Below are 20,071 nucleotides of genomic sequence, written 5' to 3' on the forward strand. Positions count from 1 at the left end.
TTCTCTGTATACATCAATGATGTCGCTCTCGCTGCTGGTGAGTCTCTGATCCACCTCTACGCAGACGACACCATTCTGTATACATCTGGCCCTTCTATGGACACTGTGTTAACAACCCTCCAGACGAGCTTCAATGCCATACAACTCTCCTTCCGTGGCCTCCAACTGCTCCTAAATACAAGTAAAACTAAATGCATGCTCTTCAACCGATCGCTGCCTGCACCTGTCCGCCTGTCCTGCATCACTACTCTGGACGGTTCTGACTTAGAATATGTGGACAACTACAAATACCTAGGTGTCTGGTTAGACTGTAAACTCTCCTTCCAGACTCACATCAAACATCTCCAATCCAAAGTTAAATCAAGAATTGGCTTCCTATTTCGCAATAAAGCATCCTTCACTCATGCTGCCAAACATACCCTCGTAAAACTGACCATCCTACCGATCCTCGACTTTGGTGATGTCATTTACAAAATAGCCTCCAATACCCTACTCAACAAACTGGATGCAGTCTATCACAGTGCCATCCGTTTTGTCACCAAAGCCCCATTTACTACCCATCACTGCGACCTGTACGCTCTCGTTGGCTGGCCTTCGCTTCATAATCGTCGCCAAACCCACCGGCTCCAGGTCATCTACAAGACCCTGCTAGGTAAAGTCCCCCCTTATCTCCGCTCACTGGTCACCATAGCAGCACCCACCTGTAGCACGCGCTCCAGCAGGTATATCTCTCTGGTCACCCCCAAAGCCAATTCCTCCTTTGGCCATCTCTCTTTCCAGTTCTCTGCTGCCAATGACTGGAACGAACTACAAAAATCTCTGAAACTGGAAACACTTATCTCCCTCACTAGCTTTAAGCACCTGCTGTCAGAGCAGCTCACAGATCACTGCACCTGTACATAGCCCATCTATAATTTAGCCCATACAACTACCTCTTCCCCTACTGTATTTATTTGTTTTATTTTGTTCCTTTTCACCCCATTATCTCTATTTCTACTTTGCACTTTCTTCCACTACAAATCTACCATTCCAGTGTTTTACTTGCTATATTGTATTTACTTTGCCACCATGGACTTTTTTTGCCTTTACCTCCCTTATCTCACCTCATTTGATCACATTGTAAATAGACGTATTTTTCTACTGTATTATTGACTGTATATTTGTTTTACTCCATGTGTAACTCTGTGTTGTTGTATGTGTCGAACTGCTTTGCTTTATCTTGGCCAGGTCGCAATTGTAAATGAGAACTTGTTCTCAACTTGCCTACCTGGTTAAATAAAGGTGAAATAAAAATAAAATACATTTGCACACACTGTATATAGACTTTTCTATTGTTATATTGTCTGCATTCCATGTGTAACTCTATGTTGTTCTTTGTGTCGCACTGCTTTGCTTTATCTTGGCCAGGTCGCAGTTGTAAATGAGAACATGTTCCCAACTGGCCTACCTGGTTAAATAAAGGTGGAAAAAATACCAGTGTGCCATCACAGCAGCAAGATTTGTGACTTGTTACCACAAGAAAAGGGCAACCAGTGAAGAACAAACGCCATTGTAAATACAACCCATATTTATGTTTATTTTCCCTTCTGTACTTCAACCATTTTCACATCATTACAACTGTATATATACACATATGACATTTGTTTATTTCACTTTTGTATATTATCTACTTCACTTGCTTTGGCAAATGTTATCACATGTTTCCCATGCCAATACAGCCCATTGAAGAGTGAGAGCGATTCTTAGCTGTTGACTTCAGGCTTGCAGTTGCACGGTCAGTCCGTCTGAAGTTTGTATGTCAAAGTTTCGCAACATTGTTGCAACTAATCCATGCGATCAATAACCTGTCCCAAAAGATAACCACGACCTAGAGCAGGAACACCGATGAAATAGTTAAACACTTTACAAACTTAACACGCTGAAAATAAACAAGACTTATGCAGCATTGCACGCACAAACTGCCTCGCCAAACGAGAGCTACCTCCTAGAGAGCCGGAAGAGCTATCTTTATTTCATCCTTTCTGACCGCTGTGCTCTTAAGTGGCAGCGCACGGTGAAGGCTCCGTGCAGGATTTCGCCATAAGGTTACAGCCTTATTCTAAAATAGATTAAACTGCCCCCCCCCCCATCAATCTACACCCAATAATCAATGACAAAGCATTTTTGCTCATTTATGCTAAATTAAAAAACAGAAATATATTTACATATATATTACAGCGATTACAGCTTCGAGTCTTGGGTATGATGCTACAAGCTTGGCACACCTGTACTTGGGGAGTTTCTCCCATTCTTCTCTGCAGATCCTCTCAAGTTCTGTCAGGTTGGATGGGGAGCTTTGCTGCACAGCTATTTTCAGGTCTCTCCAAAAATGTTCGATCAGGTTCAAGTCAAAATCAAATCACATTTTATTAGTCACATACACATGGTTAGCAGATGTTAATGCGAGTGTAGCGAAATGCTTGTGCTTCTAGTTCCGACCATGCAGTAATATCTAACAAGTAATCTAACAATTTCACAACAACTACCTTATACACAAGTGTAAAGGAATGAATAAGGATATGTACATATAAATATATGGATGAGTGATGGCTGTGCGGCTTAGGCAAGATGCAGTACATGGTATAGAGTACAGTATATACATATGAGATGAGTAATGTAGGGTATGTAAACATATAAAGTGGCATTTTTTAAAGTGACTAGTGATACACTTATTACATCCAAATGTTCATTATTAAAGTGGCTAGAGATTTGAGTCAGTATGTTGGCAGCAGCCACTCAATGTTAGGGATGGCTGTTCAACAGTCTGATGGCCTTGAGATTGAAAAACAGCTTCTGTCTCTCAGTCCCAGCTTTGATGCACCTGTACTGACCTCGCCTTCTGGATGATAGCGGGGTGAACAGGCAGTGGCTCGGGTGGTTGTTGTCCTTGGTCTTTTTGACCTTCCTGTGGCATCGGGTGTAGGTGTCCTGGAGCGCAGGTAGTTTGCCCCTGGTGATGCGTTGTGCAGACCTCACTACCCTCTGGAGAGCCTTACGGTTGTGGGCGGAGCAGTTGCTGTACCAGGCGGTGATACAGCCCGACAGGATGCTCTCGATTGTGCATCTGTAAAAGTTTGTGAGTGTTTTTTTGTGACAAGCCACATTTCTTCAGCCTCCTGAGATTGAAGAGGCACTGTTGCGCCTTCTTCACCACGCTGTCTATGTGGGTGGACCATTTCAGTTTGTCTGTGATGTGTACGCCGAAGAACTTAAAACTTTCCACCTTCACTACTATCCCGTCGATGTGGATAGGGGGGATGCTCCCTCTGCTGTTTCCTGAAGCCACAATCATCTCCTTCGTTTTGTTGACATTGAGTGTGAGGTTATTTTCCTGACACCACACTCCGAGGGCACTCACCTCCTCCCTGTAGGCCGTCTCGTCATTGTTGGTAATCAAGCCTACCACTGTAGTGTCATCTGAAAACTTGATTGAGTTGGAGGCGTGCATGGCCATGCAGTCATGGATGAACAGGGAGTATAAGAGGGGGCTGAGAGCGCACCCTTGTGGGGCCCTAGCGTTGAGGATCAGCGGGGTGGAGATTTTGTTTCCTACCCTCACCACCTGGGGACAGCACGTCAGAAAGTCCAGGACCCAGTTGCACAGGGCGGGGTTGAGACCCAGGGTCTCGAGCTTAATGACGAGTTTGGTGGGTACTATGGTGTTAAATGCTGAGCTGTAATTGATGAACAGCATTCTGACATAGGTATTCCTCTTGTCCAGATGGGTTAGGGTAGTGTGCAGTGTGATTGCGTCATCTGTGGACCTATTGGGGCGGTAAGCAAATTGGAGTGGGTCTAGGGTGTCAGGTAGGTTGGAGGTGATAGGATCCTTGACTAGTCTCTCAAAGCACTTCATGATGACGAAAGTGAGTGTTACAGGGCGATAGTCTTTAGCTCAGTTACCTTAGCTTTCTTAGGAACAGGAACAAGGGTGGCCCTCTTGAAGCATGTGGGAACAGCAGATTGTAATAGGGATTGATTGAAAAACACACCAGCCAGCTGGTCTGCGCATGCTCTGAGGATGCGGCTAGGGATGCTATCTGGGCCGGCAGCCTTGCGAGGGTTAACATGTTTAAAAGTTTTACTCACGTTGGCTGAGGTGAAGGAGAGCCCGCAGGTTTTGGTTGCAGGCCGTGTATTGTCCTCAAAGCAAGCAAAGAAGTGGTTTAGTTTGTCTGGTAGCAAGACGTCGGTGTTCGCGATGGGGCTGGTTTTCTTTTTGTAATCTGCAATTGACTGTAGACCCCACATACGTCTTGTATTTGAGCCGTTGAATTGCGACTCTACTTTGTCTCTATACTGACACTTAGCTTGTTTGATTGCCTTGCGGAGGGAATAGCTACACTGTTTGTATTCGGTCATGTTTCTGGTCGCCTTGCCCTGATTTAAAGCAGTGGTTTGCAGTGAATGCTGCCATCAATCCACAGTTTCTGGTTGGGGAAGTCTTTAGTCATCACCATGGGTACATCACCACCAATGCACTTGCTAATAAACTCACTCGCCAAATCAGTGTATAGGTCAATGTTGTCTGAGGCTATCCAGAACATATCCCAGTCCACGTGATCAAAGCAATCTTGAAGCGTGGAATCAGATTGGTCGGACCAGTGTTGAACAGACCTTAGCACGGGCACTTCCTGTTTAAGTTTCGGTCTATAGGCTGGGAGCAACAAAATGGAGTCTTGGTCAGATTTGCCAAAAGCAGGGCGAGGGAGGGCTTTGTATGTGTCGCAGAAGTTAGAGTAGCAATGATCCAGAATGCTGCCAGCAAGTCCAGGCTCTGGCTGGGCCACTCAAGGACATTCAGAGACTTGTCCCGAAGCCACTCCTGTGTTGTCTTGGCTGTGCTCTTAGGGTCGTTATCCTGTTGGAAGGTAAACCGTCGCCCCAGTCGGAGGTCCTGAGCAGGTTTTCATCAAGGATCTCTGTACTTTGCAAAGTTCATTTTTGCCACAATCCTGACTAGTCTTGTAGTCCCTGCCGCTGAAAAAAATCCCCACATCTTGTCTCGGAGCTCTACAGACGATTCCTTCAACCTCAGGGCTTGGTTTTTGCTCTGACATGTACTGTCAACTGTGAGACATTATATAGACAGGTGTGCCTTTCCACATCATGTCCAACAAATTGAATTTACCACAGGTGGACTCCAATCAAGTTGTAGAAACATTAAGAATGCTCAATGGCGAGAGCATGCACTAGAGGTCAATTTTGAGTCTCATAGCAAGATTCTTTACTAATAGCCCGTTTTCCCTTTGTCATTATGGGGTATTGTGTAGATGTATTAAATTGTTGTTTTTCATAAATTTTTGGTTAAGGCTATAAATGTAACAAAATGTGGAAAAAGGGTTCTGAATACTTTCCGAATGCACAGTAGACAGTATCTGCTGGACAAGGATTGTCCCGACTTTCAAGAATCCCTAAGCTAAGGGGCAGATGTAGCCAGGCTATATAAATAAGTACAAGCAGAAACTTAGAGGTAGCTTACAACAAATGCTAGCAGACAACTTTATTTAACATTATTAAAAAGTTCCATTAAACCATGACATTTAAACAATGGAAGCCTGCTTTTTGTCCAAACATTTTACAAGAAACAGTAAAAAAGATGAAGCATCATCGAAAGACAAAACATTTTTTTTTTATTCACAATTAGATCCAAGATAAGAGCATAAAAGAAATGTGGCACTGTCCAGTCCAGAACAGGCACGCAAGTCCTGCTTAACCATACAAGTCAGTTTGGTTCTGCATATTATATTGACGTCCTCTTCCTCCCCCTCACACCTCTTCTTGATGTGGTGGGTCAAATGTAATCTCGCAAGCCTTCATCTCGTTTACAATATGAAACGTCTGTAAGAAGTAGAAGGTGACTGTAAGGGCCAGCAGTCCTCATTTCAGATGTCCGTCTCCCTTCCTCAAAATGTGATACTCATTCTTCCTAAAATGGCCCATTCCCATAGAAAAACAGTGACGCGCACCTTATTCATGTGTAGGCTACTGTGGGGCTTCAGGTGTGTGCAGTTGGCAGGCCCAACAGACAGGGGGCACTCAGCAGGGACGGGTGGCTGCTGACATGCATGGTCCCTGCTGTGGAGTACTTGAGGAAAGTAGCGCGGGTGTCTCTGCTCTGGGCCCGGGCTGCAGCCCCTGCCTGGATGAACATTATCCTCAGCAGGGTCGTCTCACTGAAGGAGGCAGACAGGAGAAAAAGGTTGGGTCAAAACACAACAGAAGTACATTCCACTTCAAAGTCTAATTGTGAAAATTATTGGGTATCATGTCAAGTATATTTTCAATCAAGAAAAGAGCCTCTCCTCACCTGCCAACGTGGATACTGGAGGCAACACACCAGGCAGTCTCTCCCTCTGGGGTGGGGGGCTCCTGCAGTACCCTGCGGGCCAGACAGAGGGCAGCACCAGCCAGGTGGGCAGCCAAGAACACCACACACTGTCCCTCCAACAGAGAGAGCTCCAGCAGGTAACGGGCCATCCACACCACCTGGACGTAGAGACACGTAAAGGGGGATGGTCCAGGTTGTCTTTATTGCGGTTGTGCTGCACATCTCAGATTACTAACATTTTCATGTGGATCTGATAATCTGAGCAGTTTGACTAGCAACTAGGTTAAAGCAGTCATTTGGCCAATGCGGTTTCTGTCTGAACATTCCCAGGGCGCCACATAGCACCTGCTAAGTGCTAATTGACGCTTCTGCATTGTGCGGTATATTTCTGAAAGTTTTAAATCCCTATTAAGATGTCCAGTGAAGGTAGACATGCAATTTGTTGACATCCCAATACTGTACCAATTTGGATACATATTATCCCGAAGGCAAAAAAAAAAAAAAACGGGTGTTAAATTCACTGCTCTGTCATTTGAGGGAACTGTCGGAGGCACTCGTCTTGTTACCTCACCAACATTTAGAGAATAAAGGAGCCAACATGGCAATGGCATCCATTCTAGAATCTGGCCAAACTGCTCAGGGTTAAAGTGTTGAGGGTTCACCCACCTTAGCGCTGCAGTGGGCGATTGAGGCAGAGAGGAGCAGGAAGTGCAGCGGAGAGCAGTGGGAAAGCTCAAACTTCAGCTCAGTGAGCACCCGGCGCTCCATACGGAGCAGCTGTCTATTGGAGTAGCCATTCTCCATGAGGAAGCACAGCTCAGACACCTGGAGAGAGGGAGGGTGTTGGAGAACACTTGAGAAAGCCCTGGTCCAAAACAAACCCTGCTCAATCCCCTTCTCTAGCTCCCACTGTCAGTGTTTGAAAGTCTGGAAGAAGCCAACATATATCCAACTCTTACTTGATTATGCTACACCAAGCTAGGCATAATGGCTTCAGTGAGGGAAAACATTGGCGAAGAACACCATATGCATCTGACCCAGGTCTGATGTAGAATACCTCAGGGAGAAGACACTCTTCTTTCTTGGCAGCCAGGAAGAGACAGACCACTCCCAGCAGCTGCAGCTTGGCTGTGTTCACCTTGATCTGGTGTAGGCAGCGGTTCAGGAGGTGGACAGACAGGTAGAGGGTCTCCTCTGAGAAATGGAACACCTCCTGTAAGAGGCAGGGGTGATGGGAGGACACAATGGCCTGAATTCTACCACATACATTTAGACTTAGGTAAGTTGAAGGGCATCTGCTTAAAAACTGCTTCAGTTTAGAGGGTCAATCTGTTGTCAAGTGCACATTTCCTAAATTTGAGAATTAGCAATTTGAGTACATTTTAACCAGGAAATCCTTTTGGATAAATAGTAGAGGGACACGAGGGGAACTCACATGGACTTGGATGAGCCAGTCGACCAGGATGGCGCGGGTGGTGTATGTGAAAGGTCTGGGAAGGTCTGCATTGGGGAAGGTGAACCGCAACTGACTTCTCTGGAAAAGGAGGCAGTGTCAATGACAGAGGTACAGCAAAGCAACAAAATAACTCCACTAGCTTGGTTTCCAGCCCATCGGCGAAAGATTTATGCGGATATTCAAACATTTTCCCAGTGGCATTTCCACCAAACTGAAATTTGCAGACAAAAATCAGTGCGTGATGACATATCGCACACAAAATGTACTTAAAGTTTTCACCCCAAAAAATCTAAAGTTTGCATTTCCATCACAGTTTCAACTCTACCGATAGTTTTGTAACAAAAACAGTTGCATTAAATAGCAAATGTGCCTCCTCTGGTCTTGGCACGCCATGCCGTGACTCAAAGTTTATGGTTGCTAAAATCAATATCTTGCGGAATTAATTTCAGACACAAAAAGATCCCACCACGTTGAACGAACAAATGATCTGTCCACATTTATAAAATTGTACCAAAACTTCCTTTTGCAGCACAGCTGAAAAATGATACAGTATGACTCTACGTGCATAGAAACTGTAGATGGAAACCCATTTACTGATCCAAATGTAGAGCCATTCTTGACTAACAAACCAAGCCCACTCCCAATCTTGTTCAACTTTCCTAAGTTGTGACAAGAGTGTGAGTTATAGCCTAGAAAGCTACAAATCCTAGGAATTAACTCTGGGATCTAACAAGACTACCTGGGTCTGAGGCAAGGCTACTCATTACATGGAACCACCTCTATTAGACCCCCCACCATCATGTCAGAGAAGATGTCCCATGCGTAGCTCCTGTCGTAGATAAGACCAAGCGTCTCCATGGCCAGCTCAGTCTCATGACGAAGCATGCCAGGCACCAACGCCTGCAGGCTATAGAGGCCCTGGAGGCCATGCAGGTAGATCAGCACAGCCTCTTCCTCCATACAGCCATCTGACCTTAGTAGAGATAGGGTTAACTTAGTACAGACATGGCTTGACACACAATTATATGCTATATTTGGTACAAGAGTATATTGCAGTGACCTGAATGAGAGGGGCTGTCGTCCTCATGGAAGCCCATGATAATGCCATCATCTGTCGACACAGGCAGCCTCCTGGCCTGCACAGACATACACAGCAGGACAATTACATGAACAGAGTGTGGCACAGAGGAAGGATAAGATGTCAAAATATGGTATTGTAAGAGTGCATTAATATGGAGACTCCACATACTGTTCTGAGACTTCAATAAATTATTTGATGTGAAGTGTACTCGATGCATAAAGACTAGAGAGTAATCAATGGGGTGAGACAGAAATTAGTATATGCACTTGAATGTGGGCCTTCGCAGCTGGGGTTTATTCATTACGCCGATTGTTGCAAAACACTCCTTAAACATAAGCAAACTGAAAGGAACCTACCTGAATTTGTCCAATAGAAACTCAAATTTTACAGTATGGACTAATGATTACACTCCAGAACAGACGGAAGAGCGTTAACAGGGGGAAGAGGAAATGGAATAGAAGGCAGGTCAGGCTCTATCAGAATGAAAGAGGAGCCGTACCCATCTAGCCTCTGGCTCAGTTTTCTGGTAGGTCCCCCTGGACTCTCCCTCCTGGGGCTGCCAACGCTCTTTGGGCCCACAGGCATTGGCCAAGGCTCTTAAGGGGGCTCGTCTCTCTTCCACCACCTGTGTTGGAGGCAGCCAAAAATACATCTTAGGGACGGATGAAAAATGTACAGAACGGTTACCTATATAAACTCTGCAAAAAACAAAAGAAACGTCCTCACTGTCAACTGCATTTATTTTCAGCAAACTTTGTGTAAATATTTGTATGAACATAAGACTCAACAACTGAGACAAACTGAACAAGTTCCACAGACATGTGACTAACAGAAATGTAATAATGTGTCCCTGAACAAAGGGGGGGAGGGGGGGGTCAAACTCAAAAGTAACAGTCAGTATCTGGTGTGGCCACCATTAAGTACTGCAGTGCATCTCCTCCTCATGGACTGCACCAGATTTGCCAGTTCTTGCTGTGAGATGTTACCCCACTCTCCCACGAAGGCACCGGCAAGTTCCCGGACATTTCTGGGGGGGGAATGGTCCTAGCCCTCACCCTCCGATCCAACAGGTCCCAGATGAGCTCAATGGGATTGAGATCCGGGCTCTTTGCTGGCCATGGCAGAACACTGACATTCCTGTCTTGCAGGAAATCACTCACAGAACAAGCAGTATGGCTGGTGGCATTGTCATGCTGGAGGGTCATGTCAGGATGAGCCTGCAGGAAGGGTACCACATGAGGGAGGAGGTCTTCCCTGTAACGCACTGCGTTGAGATTGCAGACAATGTCAACAAGCCCAGTCCGATGATGTTGTGAGACACCGCCCCAGACCATGACGGACCCTCCACCTCGATCCCGCTCCAGAGTACAAGCCTCGGTGTAACGCTCATTCCTTCGTCGATAAACGCGAATCCGACCATCACCCCTGGTGAGACAAAACCGCAACTCGCCAGTGAAAAGCACTTTTTGCCAGTCCTGTCAGGTCCAGCGACAGTGGGTTTGTGCCCATAGGAGACTGTTGCCGGTGATGTCTGGTGAGGACTTGCCTTACAACAGGCCTACAAGCCCTCAGTCCAGCCTATTGCAGACAGTCTGAGCACTAATGGAGGGATTGGATTTGTGCGTTCCTGGTGTAACTTGGGCAATTGTTGCCATCCTGTACCGCAGGTGTTTTGTATGGATGTACCGATCCTGTGCAGGTGTTGTTACACGTGGTCTGCCACTGCGAGGACAATCATCTGTCCGTCCTGTCTCCCTGTAGCGCTGTCTTAGGCGTCTCACAGTACGGACATTGCAATTTATTGCCCTGGCCACATCTGCAGTCCTCATGTCTCCTTGCAGCATGCCTACGGCACATTCACACAGGTGAGCAGGGACCCTGGGCATCTTTCTTTTGGTGTTTTTCAGAGTCAGTAGAAAGGACACTAAAGAGGCCTAAGTTCTCATAACTGTGACCTTAATTGTCCACCGTCTGTAAGCTGTTTAGTGTCTTAACGACCATTCCACAGGTGCATGTTAAGCATTTCACTGTATGGTCTACACCGGTTGTATTTGGCGCACGTGACAAAAAAACTGATGTTCATTAATTGTTTATGGTTCATTGAACAAGCATGGGAAACTGTTTCAAGCCTTTACAATAAAGATCTGAAGTTATTTGGATTTACACGAATTATCTTTGAAAGGCAGGGTCCTGAAAAAGGGACGGCTCTTTTTTTGCTGAGTTGATATACTAATAAGCATTCTTAAAAACGAGAAATATTGACATTTGACAAATTACAACGGCCCTCCCATGGACTAGATTTAAAAATTACTAAACCATCCGCTTGTCTGAAATTGAAAATGCATTTGGAAAGTATTCAGACCTGGACTTTTTACACATTTTGTTACAGCCTCCAAAAATGGATTAAATCCCCCCTATCAATCTACAGACAATACCCCATAATGACAAATAGAAACCAGGTTTAGAAATTAACTGTATTAACTGAAATAACATTTACATAAGTGTTCAGACCATTTACTCTGTACTTTGTTGAAGCACCTTTGGCAGCAATTACAGCCTTGAGTCTTCTTGGGTATGATGCTACAAGCTTGGCAGACCTGTATTGGGGAGTTCCTCCCATTCTTCTCTGCAGATCCTCTCATGCTCTGTCAGGTTGGCTGGGGAGCATTGCTGCACAGCCATTTTCTGGTCTCTCCAGAGATTTTTGATCGGGTTCAAGTCTGGGCTCTGGCTGGGCCACTCAAGGACATTCGGAGACTTGTCCCGAAGCCACTCCTGTGTTGTGTTGGCTGTGTGCTAAGGGTCATTATCCTGTTGGAAGGTTAACCGTCGCCCCAGCCGGAGGTCCCGAGTAGGTTCTCATCAAGGATCTCTGTACTTTGCTCTGTTCATCTTTGCCTCAACCCTGACTAGTTTCCCAGTCCCTGCCGCTGAAAAACATCCCCACAGCATGATGCTGCCACCGCCATGCTTCCCCGTAGGGATGGTGCCAGGTTTCCTCCAAATGTGACGCTTTGAATTCTTTGGCCTGAATGTCATTTTGGTTTCATCAGACCAGAGAAGGTTGTTTCTCATGTTCTGAAAGTCCTTCAGGTGCCTTTTGTCAAACTCCAAGCAGGTTGTCATGTGCATTTTACTGAGGAGTGGCTTCCATCTGGCCACTCTACCATAAAGGCCTGATTGGTGGAGTGCTACAGAGATGGTTGTCCTTATGGAAGGTTCTCCCATCTTTAGAGAGGAACTCTGGAATTCGGTCAGAGTGACCATTGGGTTCTTGGTCATCTCCCTGACCAAGGCCCCTCTCCCCCAATTGCTCAGTTTGGCCAGCTCTAGGAAGAGTATTGGTGGTTCTAAACTACTTCCATTTAAGAATAATGGAGGCCACTGTGTTCTAAGGGGACCTACAATGATGTAGACATTTTTTGGTACCCTTCCCCGCATCTCTGCCTTGACACAATCTTGTCTCGGAGCTCTACAGACAATTCCTTCGACCTTATGGCTTGGTTTTTGCTCTGACAAGCACTGCCAACTGTGGCACTGCCCTTTCCAAATCATGTCCAATCAATTGAATTTACCACAGGTGGACTCCAATCAAGGTGTAGAAACAGCTCAAGGATGATCAATGGAAACAGGATGCACCTGAGCTAAATTTCATAGCAAGGGTCTGAATAGGTACGTGAATAAGGTATGTTTTTTATAAATTAGCCAACATTTCTAAAAACCTGTTTTCGCTTTGTCATTATGGGGTATTGTGTGTAGAATGAGACAATTTAAAATACATTTTAGAATAAGGCTGTAACAAAACAATATCTGGAAAAAGCAAAGGGGTCTGAATACTTTCCAAATGAACTGTGTGTACATACGTGCGCGATGCCACCCCTCATCTCTGATTCTCCCCTGGGCGCACAATATCAAATGCGCCTATAGGCTATTTAGTGTGGTCTCAATCAAATGATTAACAGGCTACTAAGCACAGATCAAAGTTATATTTCTAAGATGCTGGGATGGTGTAAATAAAACTAAACTGTTTTTACACATTGTAGTAGACAATCCAACCCTATGCCTGTCTGCTCTTCTCTGGCTGATCAAAATCGTTTGTGCTACTTAACAAATGGCTGTGCAGTGTAGAGCTACGGTGGCAGTTCAGGAGGAGAGTCAACGGTTTCTGCCAAAAATTGTTTTTGATTAGGCTTGGTCCCCCTCAAAATACACCATCTGTGCGCAGACTAGCCTGTGTTCTGTTCAGGGTGAGAAGGAGAGCGCGAAGAGGAACAGAGATCAACTTTGATTTCCTCCTCCTCCTCCTCCTCCTCCTCCTACTCCTACTCCTCCTACTACTACTACTACTACTACTACTTATTGCCCATTATGTATTTATCAAAGTTATTGACTTCACAATACACCAGATTCAAGTAACTTACATTACATCAGATGCATATTGGGATATCATTTTATTGTTTTTGACATTTAGAGGCTAACTTTGCTTCGGAAGTAATCTAGACTGAACTATAAACGCTAAATATAAAACGCAACACGTAAAGTGTTGGTCCCATGTTTCATGAGCTGAAATAAAAGATCCCAGAAATGTTCCATACGCACAAAACCTTCTCTCAAATTGTGCACAAATTTGTTTACATGCCTGTTAGTGAGCATTTCCCCTTTGCCAAGATAATCCATCCATTTGACAGCTGTGGTATAGCAAGAAGCTGATTCAACAGCATGATCATTACACAGGTGCACCTTGTGCTATGGAAAAATAAAAGGCCACTAAAACATGTAGTTTTGTCACAGATGTCTCAAGTTAAGGGAGCATGCAATTGGCATGTTGACTGCAGGAATGTCCACCAGAGCCGTTGCCAAAGAATTTAATGTTAGTTTCTCTACCATAAGCTGCCTCCAACGCTGTTTTAGAGAATTTGGCAGTACGTCCAACCTGCCTCACAACCGCAGATCACGTGTAACCCCGCCAGCCCAGGACCTCCATAGCCAGCTTCACCTGCATTGATTAGGGCCTAATTTATTTAAATTGACAATTTCCTTATATCAACTCAGTAAAATTGTAGAAATGGTTGCGTTTATATTTTTGTTCAGCATAATTCTGTCACTATCAATTGATTAACCTATTAATTTCCCTACAATAGAATATGTAAACCCAGACAGATTAGGGAAACACTTGTGACCTTCTCTCATTGGGTTAAGTCACAGAAGAGTAGCCAGCAGTTAAAGAATCTGTCCATTCTTAGCCTGTAATTTAGGTAATTTGTGTGGTATAAAAACAAATAAAATCTGCTAATATGTAAAAGTAAGTAGAATAGCATGAAATGTTTAAAGGCTTTTTACTTTTATAAAAACAGGAAAACCAAAACAGCCAAATACATCTAAACGTGAAACAATGCTCAGTTGCGGTATAGTTCCAGAAACAAATCCCTCTACTTTCATATCACATCAAAAGTATACTGCTCAAAAAAATAAAGGGAACACTTAAACACCACATCCTAGATCTGAATGAAAGAAATAATCTTATTAAATACTTTTCTTCTTTACATAGTTGAATGTGCTGACAACATAATCACAAAAATAATCAATGGAAATCCAATTTATCAACCCATGGAGGTCTGGATTTGGAGTCACACTCAAAATGAAAGTGGAAAACCACACTACAAGCTGATCCAACTTTGATGATGTAATGTCCTTAAAACAAGTCAAAATGAGGCTCAGTAGTGTGTGTGGCCTCCACGTGCCTGTATGACCTCCCTACAACGCCTGGGCGTGCTCCTGATGAGGTGGCGGATGGTCTCCTGAGGGATCTCCTCCCAGACCTGGACTAAAGCATCCGCCAACTCCTGGACAGTCTGTGGTGCAACGTGGCGTTGGTGGATGGAGCGAGACATGATGTCCCAGATGTGCTCAATTGGATTCAGGTCTGGGGAACGGGCGGGCCAGTCCATAGCATCAATGCCTTCCTCTTGCAGGAACTGCTGACACACTCCAGCCACATGAGGTCTAGCATTGTCTTGCATTAGGAGGAACCCAGGGCCAACCGCACTAGCATATGGTCTCACAAGGGGTCTGAGGATCTCATCTCGGTAACTAATGGCAGTCAGGCTACCTCTGGCGAGCACATGGAGGGCTGTGCGGCCCCCCAAAGAAATGCCACCCCACACCATGACTGACCCACCGCCAAACCGGTCATGCTGGAGGATGTTGCAGGCAGAACGTTCTCCACGGCATCTCCAGACTGTCACGTGCTCAGTGTGAACCTGCTTTCATCTGTGAAGAGCACAGGGCGCCAGTGGCGAATTTGCCAATCTTGGTGTTCTCTGGCAAATGCCAAAAGTCCTGCACGGTGTTGGGCTGTAAGCACAACCCCCACCTGTGGACGTCGGGCCCTCATACCACCCTCATGGAGTCTGTTTCTGACTGTTTCTGACCGTTTGAGCAGACACATGCACATTTGTGGCCTGCTGGAGGTCATTTTGCAGGGCTCTGGCAGTGCTTCTCCTGCTCCTCCTTGCACAAAGGCAGAGGTAGCGGTCCTGCTGCTGGGTTGTTGCCCTCCTACGGCCTCCTCCACGTCTCCTGATGTACTGGCCTGTCTCCTGGTAGCGCCTCCATGCTCTGGACACTACGCTGACAGACACAGCAAACCTTGCCACAGCTCGCATTGATGTGCCATCCTGGATGAGCTGCACTACCTGAGCCACTTGTGTGGGTTGTAGACTCCGTCTCATGCTACCACTAGAGTGAAAGCACCGCCAGCAATCAAAAGTGACCAAAACATCAGCCAGGAAGCATAGGAACTGAGAAGTGGTCTATGGTCCCCACCTGCAGAACCAGTCCTTTATTGCGGGTGTCTTGCTAATTGCCTATAATTTCCACCTGTTGTCTATTCCATTTGCACAACCGCATGTGAAATTTATTGTCAATCAGTGTTGCTTCCTAAGTGGACAGTTTGATTTCACAGAAGTGTGATTGACTTGGAGTTACATTGTGTTGTTTAAGTGTTCCCTTTAATTTTTTGAGCAGTGTATTTCACAAATGCAAAACACTGTATACCACAGGAGGCTGGTGGTGTCTTAATTTGGGAGAATGGGCTTGTGGTAATGGCTGGAGCGGAATGGTATCAAATACATAGATTCATTTTCTCCCTTCCAAACATTATGAGCTGTCCTCCCCTCAGCAGCCTCCACTGCTGTACAGTTTTAACTGGTTGTAACAGTTGCAGCCAACAGTATTTCAGTGACAACACGTTTGTGGTGTCCGTCTGTTACACACAGATACTGTTTTCCGCAAACAAGCACCCTAATCCTATAGGTGTGTGCTAATTGAATATTTTGTTATGGATTCTTGCTGATATGAAAGGTAAAGTCTGTTTCATAAACCATATCACAAGCAACATGTTAGGATGTCCTCACTTTGTCCCTTTCAGACAATTTGTGTGAACTCAGTGCGGTTTGCTTCATTTTTTGTTCAGTGTTCACACTCCAAAAGGAACTCAGACCCCTCAAAAAGAGCCCCCGAAGCTAAACGAACAGACCATCAAGAGTTGGTCTGAGTTTGATTTGCTTGAATTTCTCAGTCCAGTTCCCTTTTTCAGGGCAATGTGAAAACAAAGCTCCCCCGGTGCGCTTGTCATTATTCCCACACCACACACTAAACTAGTGCAACAGTTTCCCTGCCATTACCCCACAAGAGAAAACGACGTGCAGCTTCGTGGGGGGAAGAAATGTTTGTAGTTATGATTATTTCTATGCAGTATTTGATCTATAGGCCAAGACAGCGTGAAACTGATTATTCGATTGTGGGCTTTGAATAGTGTGATTAGGCAACAGTTGGTGGGAATCACAATTCAAAAAAAAAAAATCTTTAAAAAAAAATATATTCTAGCTCTTAAAGGGGCAGTAGCCTACCTTGGGTGTACAATTCTCATTAAAGCAGTTATTAATCTGCAGTTATTATTCTGCTATTTACATGTTAATAGTAGCTTCTGATTAGAATTATGTCTAATCTTGCAACTAAATGCAATCTATTAGCTTCCTAAATGTACATAGGCTGGCATATATAAATAAATAAAGCTGTTCAATAACACATCCTGATGGAATGGCTTGTCCTTTACTACGTAAAACCCTCAGAGCATTGAGTGAATGTTGTGAAAAGACCTTGGTTTGTTCCTAAATATTGCAATGTGAATGCAAAGACGACAGAGGCCTAAAAAAAAGGGATGTGAACTGGCAAAAGAGCTGAGTTCTCACCCAAAAGCAGTAGAAAAAGTTATTTTGCCTTCATTTATTTTACCCCAGAGTTCACTTTAAAGAAGACTGTGTGAAAACGCCCTCCTACAGAAGACTGTGTGAAAACGCCCTCCTACAGAAGACTGTGTGAAAACGCCCTCCTACAGAAGACTGTGTGAAAACGCCCTCCTACAGAAGACTGTGTGAAAACGCCCTCCTACAGAAGACTGTGTGAAAACGCCCTCCTACAGAAGACTGTGTGAAAACGCCCTCCTACAGAAGACTGTGTGAAAACGCCCTCCTACAGAAGACTGTGTGAAAACGCCCTCCTACAGAAGACTGTGTGAAAACGCCCTCCTACAGAAGACTGTGTGAAAACGCCCTCCTACAGAAGACTGTGTGAAAACGCCCTCCTACAGAAGACTGTGTGAAAACGCCCTCCTACAGAAGACTGTGTGAAAACGCCCTCCTACAGAAGACTGTGTGAAAACGCCCTCCTACAGAAGACTGTGTGAAAACGCCCTCCTACAGAAGACTGTGTGAAAACGCCCTCCTACAGAAGACTGTGTGAAAACGCCCTCCTACAGAAGACTGTGTGAAAACGCCCTCCTACAGAAGACTGTGTGAAAACGCCCTCCTACAGAAGACTGTGTGAAAACGCCCTCCTACAGAAGACTGTGTGAAAACGCCCTCCTACAGAAGACTGTGTGAAAACGCCCTCCTACAGAAGACTGTGTGAAAACGCCCTCCTACAGAAGACTGTGTGAAAACGCCCTCCTACAGAAGACTGTGTGAAAACGCCCTCCTACAGAAGACTGTGTGAAAACGCCCTCCTACAGAAGACTGTGTGAAAACGCCCTCCTACAGAAGACTGTGTGAAAACGCCCTCCTACAGAAGACTGTGTGAAAACGCCCTCCTACAGAAGACTGTGTGAAAACGCCCTCCTACAGAAGACTGTGTGAAAACGCCCTCCTACAGAAGACTATGTGAAAACGCCCTCCTACAGAAGACTATGTGAAAACACCCTTAACAAAACGCCCTCATACAGAAGATGACTTCATCCAATGACATATGTAATGGTCAAGGGCTACAAATGATCTATGAAACCATTCCCAACCAAACCCAGAAAATACATGTAAATTGTTTTAATACCTTTATTTAAACTAGGCAAGTCTGTTACTAATTACTATTTACAAATAGCGGCCTACCAAAAATGCAAAAGCCCTCCTGCGGGGTTGGGATTAAAAATATAGGACAACACAAACATCACAAGAGAACCCAGAATACATAGAGACCTAAGAACACAGCATGGTAGCAGCATAAAACATGGTCCAAACATTATTGGGCACGGGCACAGACAACAGCACAAAGGTAAGGCAGAGGCAACAATACATCACGCGTAGCAGCCACAACAGTCTGTTAGAGTGTCCATGATTGAGTCCTTGAATTAAGAGATGGAGATAAATGCACAGTTGAGGTTTTTTTTTGCAGCTTGTTCCAGTCGCTAGTTGAAAAGAGGAGCGACCCAGGGATGTGTGTTCTTTTGGGACCTTTAACTAAATTTGACTGGCAGAACAGGTGTTGTATGTGGAGGACGAGGGCTGCAGTAGGTATCTTAGGGGGGAGTGAGGCCTAAGAGGGTTTTATAACTAAGCATCAACCAGTGGGTCGTGCGACGGGTATAAAGATAGAACCAGTTCATTTAGTAAATATTTTCTTAACCAACCATGCAGTTAAAAATAGAGTTAAGGGCTTCTAAGTAAGGATTTCACGGGATGGTTAACACCTGTTACATTCGGTGCATGTGACAAATACAATGTGATTTACTTGGAAAGGGATAAACAAACTCGAAGGTGTGGGTCACCGGTGTTGTGCGCATTTAAATGTTTGGACACATTATGGGTACGTCGAATACACAAAACTGTACGCATTATATTTCAACTTTAAACTCACCTTCTTGTGCAAGTCCAGCAGTGGTATGGAATCGCAGAATCCGGTCTTGGCCATGATGCTTAGATCCGGAGAGAGCAAATTCACTTACAGAGGCGCCGCAGCTACTTGAAACCACGAGGAGTGGCAGATGAGACGCGAGAGACACAAAACAGTCAACATTATCTGACGGTCGGCTAATAAACACACGTGATTGACTAATTGGAGTTGGGGGAGACGTCATGATTTGCATGTGTGTGACTGATCCCTGATCAGTTTACACTCTTACATATTCAGCATACATTTGGCTGATGAGGAATTAGCCTACATCAATCAATTTGTAATTCAAAACTTTTACTATACAATGCTTGCTTTATTAGTCTATTTGCATTTTTGTTGTCACGATACCCAAACGGACACACATCAAATCAAAATGCATGAGTCACATGCGCCGAATAAAACGGGTGTAGACCTTACAGTAAAATGCCTACTTACGAGCCCCTAACCAACAATGCTGTTAAAAAATAATAATTTAAGAATAAGAGATAAAAGTAACAAGTAATTAAACAGCAGTAAAATAACAATAGCGATACTATATACAGGGGGGTACAGATACAGAGTGCAAATAGTCTGGGTAGCCATTTTGATTAGATGTTCAGGAGTCTTATGGCTTGGGGGTAGAAGCCGTTTAGAAGCCTCTTGGACCTAGACTTGGTGCTCCGGTACCGCTTGCCGTGCGATAGCAGAGAGAACAGTCTATGACTGGGGTGGCTGGAGTCTTTGACAATTTTTCAGGCCTTCCCCTGACACTGCCTGGTATAGAAGTCCTGGATGTCAGGAAGCTTGGCCCGGTGATGTACTGGGCCGTTCGCACTACCCTCTGTAGTACCTTGCGGTCAGAGGCCAAGCAGTTGCCATACCAGGCAGTGATGCAACCAGTCAGGATGCTCCCGATGGTGCAGCTCTAGAACCTTTTGAGGATCTGAGGACCCATGCCAAATCT

The 20,071-nt window shown here is 44.9% G+C and overlaps 1 protein-coding gene across 2 annotated transcripts; it reads right to left on the reverse strand.

Moving 5' to 3' along the window:
- Window positions 1-5,651: 5,651 nt before the first annotated feature.
- On the reverse strand, window positions 5,652-19,250 carry ccnp (cyclin P). Of its 2 annotated transcripts, XM_029715757.1 has the most exons (10): window positions 19,093-19,250; window positions 9,407-9,532; window positions 8,887-8,962; window positions 8,622-8,794; window positions 7,806-7,904; window positions 7,428-7,583; window positions 7,037-7,195; window positions 6,350-6,528; window positions 6,009-6,215; window positions 5,652-5,880 (listed from the first exon to the last, which is right to left on the reverse strand). In XM_029715757.1, exons 1-9 carry the CDS (start codon window positions 19,144-19,146, stop codon window positions 6,038-6,040), a joined length of 1,200 nt encoding a protein of 399 aa, XP_029571617.1. In that variant the 5' UTR covers window positions 19,147-19,250; the 3' UTR covers window positions 5,652-5,880; window positions 6,009-6,037. The 2 variants fall into 2 exon arrangements, with proteins under 2 accessions (XP_029571617.1, XP_029571616.1); XM_029715756.1 differs by having other exon boundaries at window positions 5,652-6,215.
- Window positions 19,251-20,071: the final 821 nt, after the last annotated feature.

This window comes from Salmo trutta, chromosome 26, assembly GCF_901001165.1.
Source record: "Salmo trutta chromosome 26, fSalTru1.1, whole genome shotgun sequence".
In the NCBI taxonomy this organism is placed as follows: Eukaryota; Metazoa; Chordata; class Actinopteri; order Salmoniformes; family Salmonidae; genus Salmo; species Salmo trutta.